Source organism: Stegodyphus dumicola, chromosome X2 (genome assembly GCF_044657685.1).
Source record: "Stegodyphus dumicola isolate Sdum_Otavi_A_Nest chromosome X2, ASM4465768v1".
NCBI lineage: Eukaryota > Metazoa > Arthropoda > Arachnida > Araneae > Eresidae > Stegodyphus > Stegodyphus dumicola.
The window spans coordinates 12,974,234-12,996,158 of NC_140781.1; the positions used below are offsets into that span (position 1 = coordinate 12,974,234).

At 30.6% G+C, this 21,925-nt stretch overlaps 2 protein-coding genes across 7 annotated transcripts in view; one reads left to right on the forward strand and one right to left on the reverse strand.

The window, feature by feature from the left end:
* LOC118188833 (thymidine phosphorylase-like) overlaps positions 1-11,088 on the forward strand; it is a 94,248-nt gene extending 83,160 nt beyond the window's left edge. For 2 of the 5 annotated variants that reach the window (XM_085809512.1, XM_085809511.1), the window contains exons 7-9: positions 4,128-4,253; positions 5,614-5,676; positions 8,709-8,929. In XM_085809512.1, the coding sequence (XP_085665638.1) occupies positions 4,128-4,253; positions 5,614-5,676; positions 8,709-8,848 (329 nt within the window). In that variant the 3' untranslated portion in view covers positions 8,849-8,929. Of the gene's footprint in view, positions 1-4,127; positions 4,254-4,743; positions 4,946-5,613; positions 5,677-8,708; positions 8,930-10,777 lie in introns of those variants that run through there. The other 3 variants (XM_035359350.2, XM_035359351.2, XM_035359349.2) reach the window with 3 other exon arrangements.
* Positions 11,089-11,516: 428 nt separating this feature from the next.
* The window catches only part of LOC118188832 (disintegrin and metalloproteinase domain-containing protein 10-like), a 131,595-nt gene continuing 121,186 nt past the window's right edge, over positions 11,517-21,925 (reverse strand). The window contains exons 13-14 of one of the 2 annotated variants that reach the window (XM_085809509.1): positions 20,721-20,864; positions 11,517-15,657 (exon numbers count right to left, since the gene is read on the reverse strand). In XM_085809509.1, coding sequence (XP_085665635.1) covers positions 15,385-15,657; positions 20,721-20,864 — 417 coding nt within the window. In that variant the 3' untranslated portion in view covers positions 11,517-15,384. The remainder of the gene's footprint in view (positions 15,658-20,720; positions 20,865-21,925) is intronic. The other variant, XM_085809510.1, reaches the window with a different exon arrangement.

Sequence of the window (21,925 nt, forward strand, 5' to 3'; positions counted from 1 at the left end):
TGACAGAAATTCTGAGCATGAAGGAATAGTCTACAAACGGGCAATTTTTGTCATACTTCAAACACATAATCTCAGTGATTTTGCACGAAGAAAGCACTAGAAAAAAGCTGGAACAAGGCCTTACAATCATCAAAGTTGCAACGAAGTTTGGAATAATGCAAAGCGTTGCTTTTAGGCTTTGAGCAGCTTTTCAAACGATTGGAATATGTTTCAGAAGAAAATTGATATTTAGCAAAAACAAACGCCCTGCACGGCATGCTGCTTCTGTCATACAACGTTATCATGTCCGACTGAGGCTCCACATTTGAATTAGAGGACACTGTGTGGCAGTGGCATAGCTAGAAGAAGGCAATGGGGTAGTCCTCTCCTGGTGACATATTTTGGATAGAGCATATTTCCTGTCAGAATATGAAGTTTTAGTTTGCTGGAACTAATGGAACCAAATGATTTACAGTGCACTACGAATTTTTCAAACATCAGAATCAAAGATTGATTTTTAAAGCACTTATATAACAGAGGAAAAAAATAATTTGGGAAATCTGGCACAAAATGTTGTGAGTGCTTTTAGACCAATTTTTTCCCTCGAAAATGAAATCGCGGGATAGTTAACTGACGAAAACCTGCAACATCAATTACGATGAGCTTTAAGTATTGAGATCGACTTGAAGAAACTAAGTGAAAGAAAATATCGCACCGATAATATTATTCGATGGCTTTATTGATTATTATTTTTATTATTAATTGGATATGTTTAACTGCTCTATTGTTCATCTGTGAATAATAATAAAAACTACAAAGTGTTCACATGATAACATGATAACTCATAACTGTGCATAGATAGCAAAACATGCATTCAGTCTCCAATGCATAAACTTTCAAAGTTTATAAACGTATTGAAAACATTTAATAAACTTCTACATCTGTACCGCAGATAGCACATAAAATATCCAATGTGTACTTAATTTCACGCCTTACACTTTTCTTGACAAAGAGGGGGCCACAGCATTGTGTTTGTTGCACTGGAGCTCAGACTGGAGTGGAGTGGACGGATTCCCTGATAAGAAGTCTTTCCAAGGATGAAGTTTTTCCACATAATTCCATCTCCTTTATGCAACGTTTACATCAATTTGCTGCAAATTTGTCAGTTAGCATTTTGTGTCAGCATTGGGGATACAAATATCTTGTAATATTTGCTTTAACCATACTCACTTTACCTTCACGCGAAAATATATCGCTTATCCTTAAGTTTCGGACAAGTATGCATAAAAAAATATTAGTTTATGGGAACTCGGAATTCAAGATATAGAAGTGACGATGGATAACACATAAAGAGGAAGCTCACATCGTATAAGTAAATTTCCTGTTTTTTTCACTTGGCAAAAGAACGCTCATAGGATGATAGATTTTACATGCAAAAATTAATTTAAATTCCTAATAATAAAAGAAAGATGCATTTCGATATTTTTTAAGAATTGCGAAATAATTCTCAACGCAGAGTTCAAACAAATGGCATTTGACAGAATATACGTTTAGAAGTATCTGGGTCAAGAGCACTCCAAAAAGTGCTTTCTGCTTTCACGTAAAGTTTATTTTCCAAAAAATTTTAATGGCGTTTCAAATAAATATAGCGGATAACTGCAACCGAAAGGAGGCGTTAAAGAAAATTAAATATCCAGAAGGTCGCGTCTAATTCTGAAAGGTAGCACGAACGTGGTTATGAAAAAGAAGTTGCATTCGTATGTAAGATAAAATTTTAATTTTAATTTTAATAATCTCTTCAAGTCTTCCTTTTAATTTGGCAATTTTCCCTTTTTGTCCTAAAATTAGAAACATGCTTTTTAATATTTCTGATGTGCATCAATCCTATATGAAGGATTTTTCTTATGTTACTTATAAATTGCTGCTGACGTGCAGATTTACACCACTCACTGGCAACCAATTGAAGGATGCAAACTGCACTCGGCCCATTACTTTCTTTTCTGCGACCTACAATAGCCTAACCATACTTATTGTTATTATTGATCATAGATTTCCAAAAGCGTGTTAATTTTCACATTTTTAACCATCTTAGAATCACATTTATGACTTGATGGAAATATCAACAGTGGAAACTGACTATGCTGAACTGGTTTTTCGCATGAGCGAACTTAATAAATTATTAACTTATAACATTGTACGCATTGAAATTTAAAGCCGTAATTATTTTACTGAAACAAATGTGTTCAAAATCATATTTAATTACTGTTTTTGTTCTCTTACCTGCAGAACTATTCAAAGAAGATTGGAAATACATAACATACCTAATATAACATATATCTTTCGAAATAAATATTATTTATTTGAGGGCATACCCTAAGTAATGGCTGAACTAATCAAACTGTGATGCCCGTAGAACTAATATGCATCATGAACTTGGCCTTAAGCCGTGCGCCACGGTTTGAAATATAACAACTAAAAATAAAAATAACGCCATGCATCCAATAGAATCCATAACAAAGCTTTTAATAGCCAATGAACACAAAAGAAACAATACGTCCCTCTTTCTTGACAAGTACACTTTTTAGATGTATCCACTAAACATATCTTTTCTTCCTTTGATTAAAAGCAGAAGCATGTAAATTTATTATGCTCCAAAGTTTTTAGACGAACGCTCATCTAACTACTCCTTTCATCAGCCACTTGTTTTACCACCTGCCATGGTATGCTCTAATTTTGAATAAATATGTTTATTATTTGAAAAAGGTAGACTAAAAATATAATATTCTATTTCAAATGCAAGACTGTTTCTGGAATTTGATAGCTGCTGCATTAGTACTTACATATAATGCTATGCATAGTTTTGAAAAATTATGAGTACTGTTTTACCTCGTAATATGCTAGCTAATTTAAAATTATTTGGATGGTTAGATCTTGACTTGAAGTGTGAAGCAACTATTCGCTTAGTTCAACAACTGAACTTGTGTCAATACCTAGACAGGAAAAAAAAAAAAAAAAAAAAAAAAAAAAAAAAAAAAAAACCTTTTATTCACTCAATAACAATATGTACTACTTTTGGTTCAAACAATACTTTTGGCGGCAACTTAAAATAGAAACGTAAAATCAAAACTAATCCTAAGTTAAATAAATCAGCCGAAGCTCCACAAAGATAGTTTAACGCGTAGTTGGCTCTTGGGTCACTTAGCACCGACGTAAAATAGCAAGCTTAACTAGCAGAGAAACAAAGTGGAAGAAAGGCAATTCACACTCTGTCTGAAGTAACTCAGACACCTGTTTAAATAATACCTTTCTGCCCTACTTTGCATAGTGCGCAAAACTGAAATCTCATTCTGTCAAGAAAGCGTGGGTTGAAAATGAGAGATATAGGGTTTTTTACAAAATAAAATTAAATAAAACCCCACAACCTTTTATAGAATTCGGAAATCTTTTGCCATTTCCCCCCCCCCAAGTCCGTAACATTACAAATCAGCCTTCACAACTTTTTTCCCTTTCACTGTCTTCAGTCTATAATTTAATAATACCGAAATAAGTTACAATTATACTGAGGACTGCTTTTGTCTGTAGTTTGTTATCCCTTCACCTTGATCATATTTTACAAATTAAAATTATAAATCCTGCAACTACTGTTATATTAAAGTTTGTGTCACTCTTAAAGGACTTGAGATTTTTTTCAAGAAGTTATTTTTAAGAATTGTTTGTAATTTGTTTAGGAAAGGAAAGGGCATAATATTCTGCTTTTACTGAAATCAAACAGCTTACCCAAGATCATTTTCTTTCCCCATATTATATGTAGATAAGGAACGCTACTAGATGATGGTTTGTCTTCTTTCTCAGTTCATCCTCCACTAACATCAACTATTTTCTATCCATATTGCAATACAGCTGTATAGAGAAGAAACAGCCCTGCATTTGCAGGTACTGTCATTAAAACTGTAAATACCAAATTTTACTATATTTTATCACTGAAAGAAGTAAAGGTATTTGTTTTCTTAAACTGTAGCTTGATGTCAAAAGGATTTAATATATATATATATATTTAATTTATACATGCTTTGAGAAAAAAGTTGCAAATTAGATAATTGTAAGAGGAAGAATAAACTACAGTTTACTTTATTTTATTATTATTTTAGGGTACATCTGTGAAATTGACCCATTGAGTTTAGCCAATGTATGGAAAGAAGAATACAGCAATAGCCAAGGTAATCCTGGAATAGGCATAAGAATCGTCAAAGCGATTGGTGAAAGGATAAAATCAGGTAAATGTGTTTTTAGAAACAGTGATATAAGTACTGTTTCTGTGAATAACAAATAGACATAATGCTGGCAAAAAATGCTTTCTGTCATGCTATACTTACGATAGTGCTTAAAAAATGTGTACTATAACGCGATAACTAATCCATTTCCTACAAAACGAAATATCAGCTTGAAACTGATTTTACTTTACTTCCGAAGAACATATTTCTTCTTGCTACATATAAATACAGATATAATTTTTTAAGCTTATGAAATGCTGCGTTTTTTCAACATTAGCAAAGTTTCTTCTACAGAGTCTTGTCCGCTTGTGGAAACATTTCACATTGGCTTTATATTTCTAGTGGGTTTTTGGATATTGCAATGTATACATACTTTCTTTTTGTTTTCAGAACCTTTTTTCTATCATATGATCTAATTTATCAAATTCATTATTATTCAGATTTTGCATTTGTGTATGAGGAGATGAACATTGACTTCTATTTTGTTCTTTAGATTTTTGTTTTCAAAATAGTTCTGATATACTCCGTCTAGAATTGAGATTTACTTCAACGACTGAGAAGCAGTAGAGACGAGCTTGGAAAACTCTGGCAAAATTTAGGAACTGGGTAAAACTGCATTATTCCAAAGTACATCATCATTCATAACTCTAAAAATTTCAAAAGGGATATGATAAAAGCTTTATCTTCAGCTGTAACGACACAGGGTTTTGATGTAAAATTTAATATGATTATCTTTAAATAATTTTATAACCAAAACTTTATAAACCATCATTATTCAATTCATTTTGCTATGCAAGAAACAGTAGTTAAAAATAATTTTGTGGCACGCAAACGAATATTAAAAGACAGAATGACATTTTAGCCACATAAGTAACACTCATTTGCTACGTAATCAAAATCATATTTTACCATAATTTTTGCTATGTTGCTGTTTTGCAACATTTAATAAATTATTAAAAATATGCTATTAACATATGAATCAAAGCTGTTTATTCGAATACACCATTTCATTGTAAATTGTTAAACTATTCTAGCTTTACATTATTTTTTATAATTGCACAAATATATCGTCTGAAAACATTTGAAATTACAGTTTTAAAACTGTAATTGTCAGATTTCGGAAATTAATAATTTTTTTATTGTTCAATATAGCTTGAGATGTTCTTTTTAACTGCAGTTTATCAAATTGTGAAAATTTATATGAAATATACTAGTAGCAGTCAATGTGTAATTATATTATAAAAGTATTATTATTATTAATATTATTATAGTTATTAATATTATTATCAAATATTATGAAAATATAGCATTAGCAGAGAATGGATCGACTGAAGTTATTTTTTTATCAAATATTTCATTCTAGCACACACAAAGCATTCTTTGCTCCATGTAGAAGCATTACTTGACAAAATATTGATATTTTTAGGTAATTCACAAATTTCTTTATTGATTTTCTTTCACCAAAATTTTTGGAACTTTATTAGAAGGAGTCCCATTTACAAAATAGTCGAAAATACTGTTTTGTAATCTTAAATTTGAATCCTGAAGGGAAATTTGACCAACACTGTTTTGTAATCTTATATTTGAATTTTTAACAAATATTTGAGAGGTTTTCAAAGCTCGTAAAAATGTTGTGTACCTACAAGGAATTCGATTGGCCCAGGCTAAAAATTTGTCCTAAGCTAAATTGATATTATCTAAAGATGAACTATGGAAAACCAGGCAAAAAATGTTTCCTAGTAATAAATGAAATTTATTGAATTAATGAAACTTAAAATCGTGCAAATTCCACTGGCCCACCCCTAGTGAGTTTCACCATAATTCTTCTTGTTAATTTTAATTTGATATGAATTGCACTTCTGGGTTGCTTCATTTAGATACATTTTACTACATTTATATTAGGAGATAATATAATCAATATTACTTTAGTAAATAACTAAATATTAATATATTTTACATCAGTACCATATTACGAATAAATAGTTCAGTAACCTGAATCATGCTTTATAAAGTGAATTAAAATTAATTTGGTGTTCTTTTGAAATAACGTGTTCGCTCAAGGAGAAAAACAACAGGAAACTAGATTTTCACGCCTACTAGTTTTGCATATCATATTGTAAATTCTGCAATATAATATATATATATGTATATACATAGTACAGAATTTTAGTTTACCCAATTTCTTTCTACGCTTGTTTGGATCAAATATTGAAACTAATTTCGGACCCTCATCTCCCAACAACCAGATTTTCTTGAAATTTTTCGCACCTACATGATTGCGATGACAACATGAAATTATTCCACAGAAATATGTCAAAATCCAGAACAGATCTTTTTAATAATTTATATTTTTTTCACATATTTTAATATTAAAATAATCATTGCAGAATTTCGATTTTTACATCATTAGATAGGAAAATAATATTTCAGATGAAGATTTTATATATATATATAAATCTTTTAGTTTTCTTATGTTTTAGTTTAATTGTGATGGATTTTAGAATCAAGAGATTTAATCCTGCGCTCTTAGAAACCTCATAATTTTTAGCAATGGAAGTTAAATCTTTAAAGAATCTGAATTTCAGCATGCATTTAAATTGGCTATTATCATAACCTATATGCGAATGGATAAGTTTGCCTAGTCTTAAATATTATTAAGAATCTTAATTGGCTTTTCCTTATATAGACTGATTACAGATTTTTCTTTATATCTACTGATTACCTTCTCTTATTTATATCTAATGATTAGTGCGACTTTTCTTTATATCTACTGACGATTTTTGAAGGAATTCACTAGCACATCCATCAATATTCGCTGCTAGATTGATACTGAAGGCGATCACGTTGAGTCACGCTGATATTATGAACAAATTGAGGTCTTTCAGCTCGAAATTTGTTAACATTTTGCATCTATTTTTATATCATAACTTGAATACATAATAAATAAATGACGACTGTCATAGTTTTAAAGAAAAGGAAGGGTGTTGGCCTTTAATGGTTAAGTTTATTAGGTGCATTTTTGACTCACAATACTTTTAACTTACGATAGGTTTCTCAAGATGTAACCTCAAAGTAAGTAGAGAACTTGTATATCCATGTCTTTTGTAGAGCAAATACTGCCCAGTTTTCAGATATTTTCTTAGAAGGTGAAGACCCATCAGCGGCTGAGTCGTAAAATCACTGAACAGTGGTACTACTAATCCCGGCGAACGGGCTGGCACATTATACGAGCCAGTTTCCATTACAGAATCCTCCACGAAGGCACCCTCTCCCTCAGGCAGATAGCCCTTAAGATGCTTTGCTCTAACTAGTTTGGTTTGATTCATGTAATTATGGCAAAGCACTCAACGGCTATCTGCCTAAAGAAGAGAGATGCCTTGTGAAAGATTTTATACATATTACACATGAGGTAAACAATGAAAATGCCCATGCAGCCAGCCTGTTCGCCTAGATTCAAACACCTGACCGAACTACCAGTCTTCAGTAACTTTATCGCTAAGCTGCTTTGCTTTAATTAACCTAACTCTAGATGGTAAAAGACAAGTCTCCCTCGTCACAATCTTCTTTTGCTACTGATAAACTTAACTTCTATTTAAAATTAGTAGGATTCATAATGGCAAATGAACAAGTGACAAACTGTCACTGTAACTATGTTTAAGAAAGTGAAAGTTTTTACATAAAAGTAATGCCAAAGAAATTAAGTTTATCTTTTCAAGAATAATTTAGGTTTGGCAGTTTGGCAAACATTTTTTTGGGGGGGAGGGAAGCTGTTATGAAAATTTTGCTGTTGCATTGGAGTAAATTCTGTGTACAATTTCTAGACAAAAAGTTTGCACATTTTACAGCCTATTTTGTCATTACATTATTTTCTAATGTGTTAGATGTCTATAAGTTAAACGCATTTTTGATTCTGATTTAAGATTATTTTGTAACATGTTTAACTTATAAAAAAATTAAATGAGTTTTTGAAGTAGAAAATCTAAATGTAAATATTTTAGATCTGGTTATGAAACATTAGATGCCATGATTAGAAAATATACAAGAGTTGATTTGTTTAAACTGGAGATTTCATATTTTTGTAAAGCACTACTTTCTTATTATGTGTGAATATTTTGAAATTGTACTCTGCCATACAACTGAAAATTAAAATACCTTGAAATTTTTAATAGACTCAATACAGAATCCTCTTGCAGTAGTTATATCGCATACGAATATTATTGCATTTTCCTATATGAACTATTCCAAATATTTGCCTCAGTTTTACATTTATATTTAGTGGCTCTTAAGCTATCGGTCACAAGATAGTTTAGGTCATCTAGGAAAGCTTTCAAATTTTATTTACTTATGCAGTTTCATATGTTTATTAATAATTATTAATTAATTTTTAATACTCATGTGTATTTATTTTTAATTATTTAATTGTGATCATACAGGTTCTTCTTTCTTTTTTTGCCATAGCAACTGTTCAGATTCTAGTATATGGGTTTGTTATGACAAAAATTTTGGGAAACATGGATATACACTTGATGGAGAAAATGTCATACTATGAATTTTTCATCAAACGACTATTCAAAATGGAAGTGATGTTTAAAAAGTGAGTTGTGAAAATTACTTCAGTGTTGAATAACTCACACAATAGTGTAGTGCTATGAAAGAAAAAAAAAATTCTTTTAAGTGAACTTTAGTAATCTTTTCACAGCTATAAAATAACTTCTTTGCACTATTCTTTCTATAAAAGAATACAGCTTCACGCAATAAAATAATAAAAATTTATAATAATACAAATGTATATGTAAGGTAAAATACAAATGAGGATGACATACAGATGGACGTTAGAACACGCTAATTGCTACACAACAGGCCACAGCGCAATCAAGCTGTTTACAACTGTCAAACACTCTGCGATATGTACAGGGATATCTGGGTAATCCAGCATCGGTACTGACTGAAATAGGTTAAAGCAGATACGTGTAGTCCTTCCAATCATTGCCAAAACTGCCTTTCATTTTAAAATACAGGGATATCTGGGTAATCCAGCATTGGTACTGACAGAAACAGGCTACAGCAGATATGTGTAGTCCTTCCAATCATTGCAAAAACTGCCTTTCATTTTAAAACCTTTATCATGAATGATTGCAGTGGCATCATACCATTTGTCTAAATGCTGACAACGCGACCTGAGAATCTGGAGATGATTTATTCATCGGGCTAACTCTGTCACCATTCGTGAAAGTAATACAGCTCCTCAGTGCAAATTCGTGAATGTAACACAGCTCCTTAGTGCAGATTCATGAACATCACAAGCTTGTGCAGCTTAAAATATGTAGAACAAATGCACATCAATTAGGCTTGGATTAAGCCTCCAATTTTTTAACGTAACAGAAGACATTAGGAAATGGTCCTTGTAAGACCACTGGCCAAGTGGATAAGACAGATGAAAACTGGTAGTTTGTCACAGCAAATGATCTGGCTGCATGGGGTCGCCATATTTAAAATATATACAGGCCTGTGTTCTTTAGATAAGGAAACATTTAAAATATATACAAGCTAGTACTTCTTAAGGAAAGCATTTCTTATAAACCTTCACACATTTTACCATAAATTACAAACCAATCAGCCATGCAAGTGCCTAAGTACTTGGTTGGTTGACTTTTAATGGCACAAAACCTTGAAGGTTATTATGTGCCAGGTGAATAAAATCCAAAATGCACAAACACACTGTATCAGATGAATTGTTGAAATGAACCTGTAATGCTGTTGAAGGCATGGAGAAATGACTGAGAAATGCTCTAACAACAGGTAGAGCAGGATAAAATGTAGTTCAAATCATATGGTCCCAAGTACTTGGTTGGTCCTCCAGTATGATATCCAGTATGATGAAACGACTGTCCTATTCTTATTATGAACTTATAGAATATTACTGACAATCAAATTAACTCTGTTTGATATTCCCAAAACAAAGAAGAAACCCTAATGAACAATTTCGACAGTTACTCAAGATATAAATCTAATATTTAACAACATCAGTGCCCCAAAATATTTCAAACTGCATCGACTTTCATGGCTGCCAAACGACTAGCATGCATGGCTACTACATTGAATGAAAAATTCATTTTTTTTTTTTTTACCATTCTAAGTAAATGGATACCTTCAAGAAAAAAATAATTAAAAAAAACTGAATCCTATCTACATTATCCATGAAGAAAAGCCCTCATGAAACCAAACTTTTCTTCCATTGGATATCCAAATTAGAATGAAATTGTCAATATTTAGCAGTTTTGATATTTGCTCATTGGTTAGCTTCAAGGTGTGGCATTTTCTCTATCAAATAGTGAGAATCTTATTTAATGATTTACATGGGATCTCCTTGCAAAAGCGACAATTTCAATGAAAAATGTAAATTCTTAGGATATAAAGCTGGACCTTATTATCATTTGTTATTACACTTAGTTTGAAAGATTTATTCAAAATTTTGTGTTAAGGCATCTTATAATTAAAGTAATATTTATGTTTCTTTCATATCATAGGAGAAGTATGGCTGAAAATGTTTCATGAAACACAACAGCTGAACAATGATCACCTAATGACATTGTCAAATGCAATACTAGTCAAACCAGTGGCAAAAGAAAGGCATCTAATTGATAAAAGAATTTCTTTCAAAGGCAACACAGCACTAGCCATAGAAAGCTACTAGTAATTTTAATATTTTCCGGCAAATTATATACTTTCTAAGCATTATTGAAATACTTGGTAATTTCTGTTTTTCTGCTTATGTTTTTAAGAAATTTAATTTCTAAAAAATTCAAATGATAAAAATAAATGTTTTCAGTGCTTTATAGATCTGGATATAACTCTGGTCTTGTGAACACATTATATAAAAGCAATGGACGGGGTTAACTAGTTTCTTACATATTTATGGAAGGCACTTATGGACATCATAAAATTAAGCAGAACAATATATTCTACAAAAATGATCAAAGATGCTGAATTATCAAACATTTCAAGTATGTAGAAGTATAAATTGACAGAAAGGTAAAAATAAATAAAACTACAAAGTCTCAAAAAAAGATGAAAGCACTGATGCAAGCTGGTTTAAGGCAACTGCTTAAATGAACAAAATCACTTACTACATAAACTCATTTTCTCTCATGGAAGTATATTATCACAATGAAGCTTAATCACTTGCTAAAATTATTAGTAAATAGCTGCTTACTTGAGTTCTTCATGGTTTACACATATCTACCATCATGTTTAATGCATGTTGAATTTAAAATAACCTGTTTAGCACCATTATTCATTCACTCCTTGAATGGATCACTAATCCACCTCAGGGTGGAAAACATGTTATTAATACATTCATGAATGAAAAACTTGAATCAGAAAAGTAGCCCGTGAGTTATGAATTCACATTTTTGAATCCAGTACTGTCTCCTACAGGAAGTCTAGTACATTTGCATTCTTATTGCTTACATTAGGAACAGGAGTGCTTTCTTTGGGATCGTTTTGGGGGCAACTAAGCTGTATTTACATCATAAATAGTTAAAAAGAATCACATACATCTCATATAACGGACTCATTCAATAACAAGTAACTGAGTCCATGACAAACAACTAGCAACCAACACTCAATAATAATTTTACTGCTTGTGAGCACGCTGAAAATGGAAATGAATAATAAGATGATGTAAATAAAAGATATAAACACTGTACTTCATTTAGAGCAATTTATTGACTCTTTTTTTGTCAAAACTTTGGTCTTTCAAAATATACATGAACATTCATACATATAGATATATAGAAATATATATATAGAGAGAAATATATATATATTTCTTCACAAGGTTTATTTTCTCACTGCTTTTCAGATGTAATATAAAACTCATATTTAATAAATTAAAAACAAGCATATTTTTAACTGATATATTACTTTCACTATCATTCCACAGGAAAGACACTACCGAGTTGACATTTTTATAAAATATTTCTCCAGAGGAAGTTCCAGTAAATTTTGCAAAAAAACACATAGAAGAAAGATTGCAATTTTGATCACATACTCTATTAAAATTCAATAATTTGCCTATAAATAAATATCACAAGTCTACACATATATAATGCAATCAAATACATGAATTAATGTTACAAATCAATTTTCCATTATTAAAGAACGTTAGAATAGAAAATACATAACCAAGACAGAGCAACAATTTGGTTAAGTCAATCTGTCAGTCACAATCATGTATCATTCAGAATGTGTTATTTACTGAAAACAGAATTAACCTGAGCAATAGAAAATAATTAAGCTTAATAAACTGCTCATAATATATTATGAATATACACAGAAGTCCAAATATGCATAAAAAGGTTAAAATAAGCTCAAATAGCTTATGGTCACAAAAATACAACATGCAAGAAAATGCAAAATTAAGCAAAAGACTGCAAAAATACAGTAAATGTATATTGCATCGAGCTATGACCAGAAGGGAGAAAAAAGTCAATGTCAATATTAGCATTATTCTATGTATCATTTTTGTTTCAACACCACTCAACATCATTATTAGCTGCCATTAACATTAAATAGTTTGTTGAAAGAGAGGTAAAAGTTTAAATATTGTGATCAACAACAGAGGCAAAATGTGACCGCATAAGATCCCTTGTAAGCAAAAATAGACACCACTGCATTCTAGCTTTAAAAAAAAAAAAAAAAAAAAAAAAAAAAAAAAGTTCTGATGTCCAGTTGCATCTTACTTAGCTACAGATCATTGCAAACAGGCTAAAGTACAGTGACTGACACAAGATTATAAGCTAACATTGTATAAAGCAATTTCATACAGCTTGTGCCCTTCAAGCTGAAGTCTTTAGACACTCAGCAACTTGAAAAAAAAAAAAAAAAAAAAAAAAAAAAAAAAAAAAAAAAAAACAGCTCAAAACACTTTATATATTCTATGGCCCATCTTACATATTACAGCAAAGTCTTATCTGCATATCATAATTCTTGATTAAATATCCCTTTGCTTCCCTGCACAACAATGAGTTTATTTGAAACAAGCTTACAAATGAGAGTTGATACTCTGAGAAATGTTAATAATCCTGCATGATATTCCACTAGTTGATGAAAAGTTCAGAGCATTCTAACAGCTTTTAAATTAAATGTTCAGTAGCCATTAAACAGTCCTTTAATTTTCTCTTATCAAGCTCTTCTAATACTTATAATATTATTTTAACATTGAGTAACTGACGCTTCTTTTTAAAGATACAAATTAAGATACCCAAGTGTCTTATCTGAATAAGATAACTAGCTTCCAAACCGCAAAAGAATTAGTGTCATGCTTAAACACTTTTAGCGGGATGCAGTTAACTTTTAATCAGTAAAACATTTTTAAAAGTATGTTTTACGATATAACAATACACATCCATAAATTCCTTTCAAACATTTATCTATTTGCTCCTTTCAGTATTATTACCTCACAGAAGTAATATGACATTAACCTGCTGCATTCACTTTCATGCATTTTCACTTCAAGACAAAGGAGAAACCATGCAAGAGCATTTTCATATGCCTACCGAAATTGCCAAATTTTTAACTTATTCCTCACCTTTTTTTAACAACATTAAAAAAAGTAATTCCTCCAAACCAATCTGACAAACATGAAATATTAAGACACATTCTTTAAATTTTAAAAAAGAGAGTTTTTAATACTATTCATCAATTTTTATTTAATTGAATATAAAAAAATTTGATATTATTACAAATGTCGCAATACTTACAAAAACTTAAAAATATTCTTTTTAGAGAAATACTTGCTATAGCACATTAGTACACAAAATGCACTTCGTCGTGTTACAAAATTTGTTTTCATTATTTAAAAAATTTTAATAACATGACAAACATTTTCATTCATAAATTAAGCTTTGATGTTATTGTTACAGGTAAACAATTTTAAATATAACCTATAAAAAGTCAACAGTTCATACTGCATGTAATATAATGTTTCTATGATACAGAGGGAATTTAAATGGATTAAATTTTGATGGCTGACAGAAACAAAGCATTTTATGCAGAGTTTACTTTCTCAGAAGTGACAAAACAATTAATCACTGAACATATTCAATTAAATTAGATTCTGCTAATTTTAAGAGTATAAAAACGAACAGTTAAACAAGTTATTAATAAAATTTGTTCTGAAGAAAATTTTCAGAAACATACTTCATTCAAAGTTATTTATAAGAAAATTTTGAAAGTATTTGTGTAATAATACACAGAAATCCTCATGATAAATGCAATAATATCAAAATACTTTCCGTTGTTGTTTGGATTGAAAATTACTTTCACGGTGAAATAATTCAAAATCTACATAATAGAAAAATAAGTTAAATTACCTGTTTTTGTTCCTCAAAGGATTCTAAGAGATTTTCTTAATTTGATGACTACTCTCCTCACAGTAAAATTTATTCTTCCTTAATTTCATGCAAATTATAAATTGAATAACTTCAACATTTCCAAATGTATTTACATTATTAAAAACTAAAGCTTATTAAGTGTTTTTATTTAAGCTATTAAGCATGGATTGATGAGGCAAATGAAATGTGTCTCATTTGATTATATAAAAAAAAGTCAGTACAAAAATTCAAAGGAATAATACTTTAAACCTATTCTTATTCAAAAGTTTTGATGATGAGAAAAATCAGTGATAGATGCTATGCTTCAAATTTATCATGCAATTAACCATTTTTATGCAATCATTTTCAAATTTACAAGGCAACATTCAAGAGCTGCATGTGTAGAACTGTTCTCGAAGCTATAGCTTTGAATTTCATGAAAGGATTCGAAGTATGATAATACTTCGTTGAAAAATTTCAAACAAAATTATACAATACAAATATACAGAACAGTGCAGTGAGTTACATAGATAAGTTTTAAGAGCGCAAGGAGAGGAAAATATTTTCTGACTTTTATATTCCTACCCACCACAAATTATCCACATTCATAAAAACCAGCCTGGTTATTTTACACTTACTTTCAGACTTTGCACAAATATTTGTATATATAGATACATTTTAAAAAAAATAAACCAAGTACCTTCCTCATCAGTTAAAATTTCAGTATTCTAAACAGCCACGACTGGTTTTCATTATTGTCATACCCAACCATTGCCTGTCATAAGCAATGGCTGATGTTTCTGTGAAAAAGATGATACACTTGTCCTAACAAAATTACTAGTCGACTTTTGATAATTAGAAGCATGTGCCAAGGCAAAATTTGAATTTTTACTTCTTGACTGGCTGTCTGATTTCTTTAAATGTTGACTATTGCAGAGATGGAAAATATTTAGAGATTTGTTCTTTGTGCTGTTTTCAGGCACAGTTTTCACAGAGTTTTTCTGTCTTCCAAACAGGCGGACTACAACAAGCTGTAATTAAATTTTAAAACAATTACTATATGAAATAATGTTAAAATGTAAAGACTTTTTTTAACAGATATAGATAACAGATACGCTTTGGAAAACTTCATGTTTCTTAAAATATTCAGCAAAGAGAAATATGATATGATTTCCTACTGTTCAATATATATCATGAAGGTAAAAAATTAAATATCTACTCCAGTTTCTTTTTAAGGTTACATTAAATATTATGTTTAATACAGTCAAAAGTCGTTAATTCGGACACCCATAATCCGGACCTCAAAGCTAAAAACTTTTTGTGCATGTGCCGCGTTGGCACATGCACACGGGCGTTTTACGCGTGCGCGTAAGACATTGACTACTGCGCATATGCGTGTGCGCAAGTGCAGAATACGTTTTCGCCTGCGCGTTTAATGTATAACGGACGGTGTAAGCTAAAATTATCTAATTATCTATTTCAGTCAATGTTAATGATTGCGTTGTTCCTTAATCTTCGAATTGGATCCCGCTTATTATTTTTTGCAGACTGTAAGAGCAATTTTATAAAAGTAAACTTGAACTTTCGATTATGTCAAATAGAATTTCCGATGCTGGAACTTCCAAAGGATCTACAAAACGAAAGTATGTTTCGATGTCCAACGAACAAAAAGTGGAATTGCTGCAAAAAATGGATAAAGACATGAAGAATGTGACAGAGAGGTTAGTGAAAACGAAAAAATTTCGATTGACAAGTTAGTCGGTATTCTCGGCACAGCAATTAACGGGACTTGAACAGCGGAACTTTGTAACTGAACAAGAAATTATGTCTGTTTATAGAATTAAAGAGAAAGTATTATCACATAAAACGAAGCAACTTAAACAACTTACATTGAAAGAAATGTTTAATAAAGTAAACAAATAAATATTAAGCTCTTTTTTTTTTTTTTTTTTTTTTTTTTTGTAAATTTTGATACCCTTTAGATCATAATTGTTCTTTATTTCATAAATTACGGTTTCATATTTTTAATTTTAGAATTTCTGCATGCCATCTTACGAGATTTAAACTGATGATCTATAATCCGGAATCGCCGAAGTCCCGACGAGTCCGGATTAACGACTTTTGACTGTAATGTACTAACATTTAGATGTTTTAATTATTTTAAACAGCATGATTTCATACTGTTCCACATACGGCGGTTATTCAGAAACTAAGGTCCGGACCGCCATAACTAATTGAATGTCATGCAAACACTGAAACAAGAATGAGTATGGACTCCTGGCATGCCTTGCTCATCAAACAATGCTATTTACATTGGTATTGTTGCAGTGTGCTGTGCACAGTGTCAGTTCAGAATCTTTAAAACAACTGATCAGCCAGCTGACTTAAATATGGTCAGTGATTTGTTTTTGGCAGCAAGGAAAGTTTAGAAGAGGAAATTCATCAACAGCTAAGCCATGTGCATGGCTTAAATGGGATGAATGACAGCAAAGTTCCGTGATCAGGCTGACTATCACTGATCATACAAGATCTGGTCAATGCTGTGAACAAAAAGATTCATGAAGATCAGCAATTCACAATTTCAACAATTAGAATTTACGAATATGGGTAGAAAAATTTTGCACAAAATTGTCTATGAAAAGTTGCATTTTCACAAATTATGAGCATGTTGAGTTCCCCAGCTGCCTACTGAGGAACTTGAAATGAAAAGAATGATTTGTGCTCTTGATTTTTTTTACTGATATAAGGAAGGTGATCAATTTTTAGAGAGGACTGTCACAGACTGTCACGAGAGGTAGGTTTCTCACATCATCCAAGAGTTTTAAACATCAGCTTACTAATGTTTAAAACTCTTGGATGATGTGAGACTTGAATGATACCCTGACTAAATTTGGATATGCAACATAGAATAAGTGATGTAGCCTTCTGATATCTGCAGTTTCATTGCTGCATGACAATGCCAGACCCCATTCTGCCATTCATACCTAAATCTTTTGGGATGGGAACAGGTTGACCACCCACACACTGCACAGTCCAGACTTGGTGCCAAGTGATTTTTACATGTTCCATTACCTAAAGCAATTTTTCAGTGGCAAGCACTTTGCCACAGATGACGAGTTTAAAGAATCAGTTCAAGACTGGCTATCTTCACAGACATCTACAACTTAGGCATACAAAAGCTTGTGACAAATGTTTAACAAATATGGAAACTATGCAGAAAAATAGAGAACCATGTAAGGAATTAAATAAAGTTTTCAAAAAGAAAAAAAAATCTCGATTTTAATATTTTATGAGAAATTGAACTTTACTTTCCCAATAACCTTTATATATTTTGAAGGTAAAAATGAAATTTATGTATTTAAATAAGTACTGAAGTAAGTAACTTCTTAAGTATGTTTAATAATGTAGCATATAGATGATCGTTTTTAATTATTTTATTTTCTTATAAATTCAAACACCAAACAATACATCCAACAGGCATTTTAGAATAAGATTATTAATTAAGTTTTCAGAAAATATGACATATAACACCATTTATCATATGCCTTTAAATACAGTAGATCTTTAAATATCTGACACTTCAGTTACTCAGATCTTTTGTTATCCTCATAGCTTATTCATTTAAACTTCTACAAATTATTTTTTGGGGGGGGGCAGATAAAGAATTTCAAACCTCTGTTCATACAAATCTTCTGGTAAATGAAATACACTCAACAAAAGAATGATGAAGCGCAGACTAATTTGAAGGTAACAAGGGATCACAATAGCACAGACTTAAAATAAAGTTTTACATGAAAGTTAAATTAAATAGTATAAAATGATGATAAAATATCACACATATTCTTAACCCCTTAACTGCTGCAGAAAATGTACAAGATTCAATTCCCAGTGCCACGGCTTTTCACACAGGCGCACATAGTTATGCGATGTATTAGGGGGAAAATAAGTGCAAGTTTTACTTTCTAAAAACTGTTTACTTTCACAAAACAAAGAATAAAAGAAAAAAATGAATGCACAAAATTTAATATTTTGAGTAAAAGTATAATAAAAAGATGTAAGTATAATAAAAATGATGTTTTTATAATAAAAAGATCCCTAAAATGGAGTTTTCATCAATTCATTTTTAGACTAGTAAAGCGTAATATCAGGTTTCAGTGTTATACCTTGTGAAATCAGTATGCCTAAAAAAACATATACTTCTGAACTGGTTGAATGCCACAATTTTGTTCTTGATTTTTCGTTTGCAAGGTGTTGGCTCATATACTCGTCTACAAAACGGTTAGTTTCAGTATCAATATGAAGCACGAGCAGTTCATCAAAAAAGATAAATGGGTTTGAAACATCCATTATATCTTTCTTTATTCCTGCAACCTACTACAAAAAGTAAATGAAAACGGAGGACACAGAATAAAAAAAATACGTTTTACTCAAACAACACCAGCCAATACCGCGCAGTCATTACTTTCACCGCTTTAGACACACCCCTCTCTCCAATTTCTCCCCACACTTCTCCGAAATAGTAGCCTCCTTCGCATACTTTGTCAAGGTCATTGTGGTATTGCATTCCAAAGCTTTGCGAATAATTTTACGGGTAGCAGTGCAAAGCAAATGATAGAAGTTTGGAAGGGTGTATATATACACCCACAGCAGTTAACGCATCGGCTGAGCAAGACATATATATATATATATATATATGTCCGCGGCAGTTAAGGGGTTAAGAACTTATTTATCTAGTTTAGACGAATATGTATGAAAAACAAATTCACATATAATGCCGTACAGTTCTGCAACGACGTGGATGACCCATATTGATTTTTCAATCAAATCAAAAATTTATTTCAAATTGAATAAGCAAAAAATGTACAATACACTACATTTTAAAATTTATTATTTTACAATAATTATATAATATCTTAGTTTATTTTATTTTAAAACAAAAGTTATGTGTCTCTTTTATGGAAAAAGAAAGGAATATATGAGTTTAGTTACCGTAATCTCCGGAAGAAACGCCTCGGTATTTATGTGTTTAAAACTTAAATTTTCAGCGGGTGCGCCGTTTAGGTGCACTAAAAATAAAATATTTCTTATGATGGTCATTGTACATAGTTTGGATGGCCTTGTCATTGTGCATAGACTGGTGCTGTTCCCACACAAAAGACCACTCAGTTGCTTTTTGCGAACGTTATTTTGTTTACATTCTTTTTATAATATAGTCTGTGTATTACAAATATGGACTTCTTTAGTGGGTAAATATAAGTATATACGTGAAGGTAAATATATTTTCCACATTTCTTACCTTTAATTTATTTTTGAGTTATGGTTTCATTTCATGCATTTTTCTTAACTGGTATGTCACATATCAGGACTTAGGTTGAGTTTTTGCATCTATACGGCCCACGACGATGTCATGCGCAATTTAATCTATTGCGGCGTTTCTGTGGAATTTTAATTTTTTTCAAGCCATTTTTCTCGAGTGCGGCGTTTACGCTGATGCAGCCTTTCTCCCGGAAATTACGGTATTTTTTATTTTAAAAAACATATGTTTTGTACTTTGTTAAAAAAAATAAAAGCACTTTACTCTTTTAACCGTCAAATCTTGTTGGAGTAAAATAAATGCTGGAAGGTCCTAAAAGGGACTAATTTTTTGGATTTTTTTAACACTCAGACCAAGCTGCAATGAATATTTTGAGTCATACTAAGTTTTTCTCTATTACATAATAAAAACTGAAAATTTAAGAAAGTTCATTTCAGAATTCTAAACAGAACACAAAAAAGTTCCGCAATATTTTCATACATAAAAGTGTAGTGACAATGAGAAATAGAATGAACTTCGGCACTATTTCAACAATGCTTTTACAGTAAGAAATTTAACATTTAAAAATTAATTTGAAATTTATATAAAAGTATCCATAAAAGTACATTATACAACCTCATATTATAATTTAATATAATCAATTCATTTCTAAGAAAAAATTACCAGGATTATAATCATGAAAAGAAATTTCTGTAATTTTAAAAACATGTTTATTACAGCAACAAATAAGGATTAAAAAAACAAAAAACGTAATTCACATAATTAACAATGTATACATACCATAAATATAAAAATCCCTACACCAAATATAACAGCAACCCACCAATGAAGAACTATCCATTTTTTCAATGATGCAATACTTTTATTAGATAGCAGAAATTTTCGGAGGGTGGCAAGAGGGCCAGATGGGTCAACCTGAAAATTCTACATTTTCTCAATACCATCATTTGTCATTTCAAAATTTAAATTATGGGACAAAAATCACACATGCTTCCCATATGAATTTTCAATACGAAATATCATTACCACAAAAATATCAGATATAAAAGCTATGAGTTAAAAATCAGGATGGCAATAAATGCATAAAATTTTAATACAAAGGAAATAAATAGATAAATAAAAACTTTTTAAATGAATTTCTTTAACAAATATAGATTGGATTATGAAGAAATAAGTGTATTTTAACAAGAAAGAATGATACCTTTTTTTTCTACTACAGCACGTTTGTTGCCCTGAACACCTGAATTATCTAAAAACATATGTAAAAAGATGCATATGGTGAGTTGGACACAACAGTACCAGTATGATCCCTGATGTGCTTGAACTGTCCACCACACAAAGGAGGGTTTCTTATCGTGACAGAAACAGTTAAAATTTACTGCCAAAAATATTATAACTGGTATTCTCATACAAGTCTATATATATCACTTAATCTGGCCTTCAATTAACAGTAAGATAAATAAGTAAGAATAAATAATAAAAGAAGCAGAATCATCTACTGTCAGATTTTGCTGATTTTTTTATACATTTTGATGGTTACATACGATTAATAAAGTTAATAAATTCAACTAAATTAAATGAAAAATTAAACCACAGATGAAGAAAATTCAAGATTTTTTAATCAATCATGCTTTCTGTATTCATGAGCAATTTAATATTTCACTTAAAAAAATAGCTTTTTTCAAACAAATAAGATCTTAAATGTAAATTGTGCATAAGGTAGCTAAGCCTGACAGCGTGAATTATTAATATATATTGCAATACTATGCAATAAATATATTTTTAAAGTATCCAAATAAATGACACAAAAATATAATACTGATTTCCAGAATCACTCATTAGGATAATCAGCTGGCAGCAAAAATACAGTATTAAAAAAATTCCTTCTTTTAAAATGTGTATGACTAATGTGCGATTTCCTCAAGTGCTAAATTATTTATTATTATACTAATGCACTTTTAAAGATTTGAGCTTAATTTTCTAAA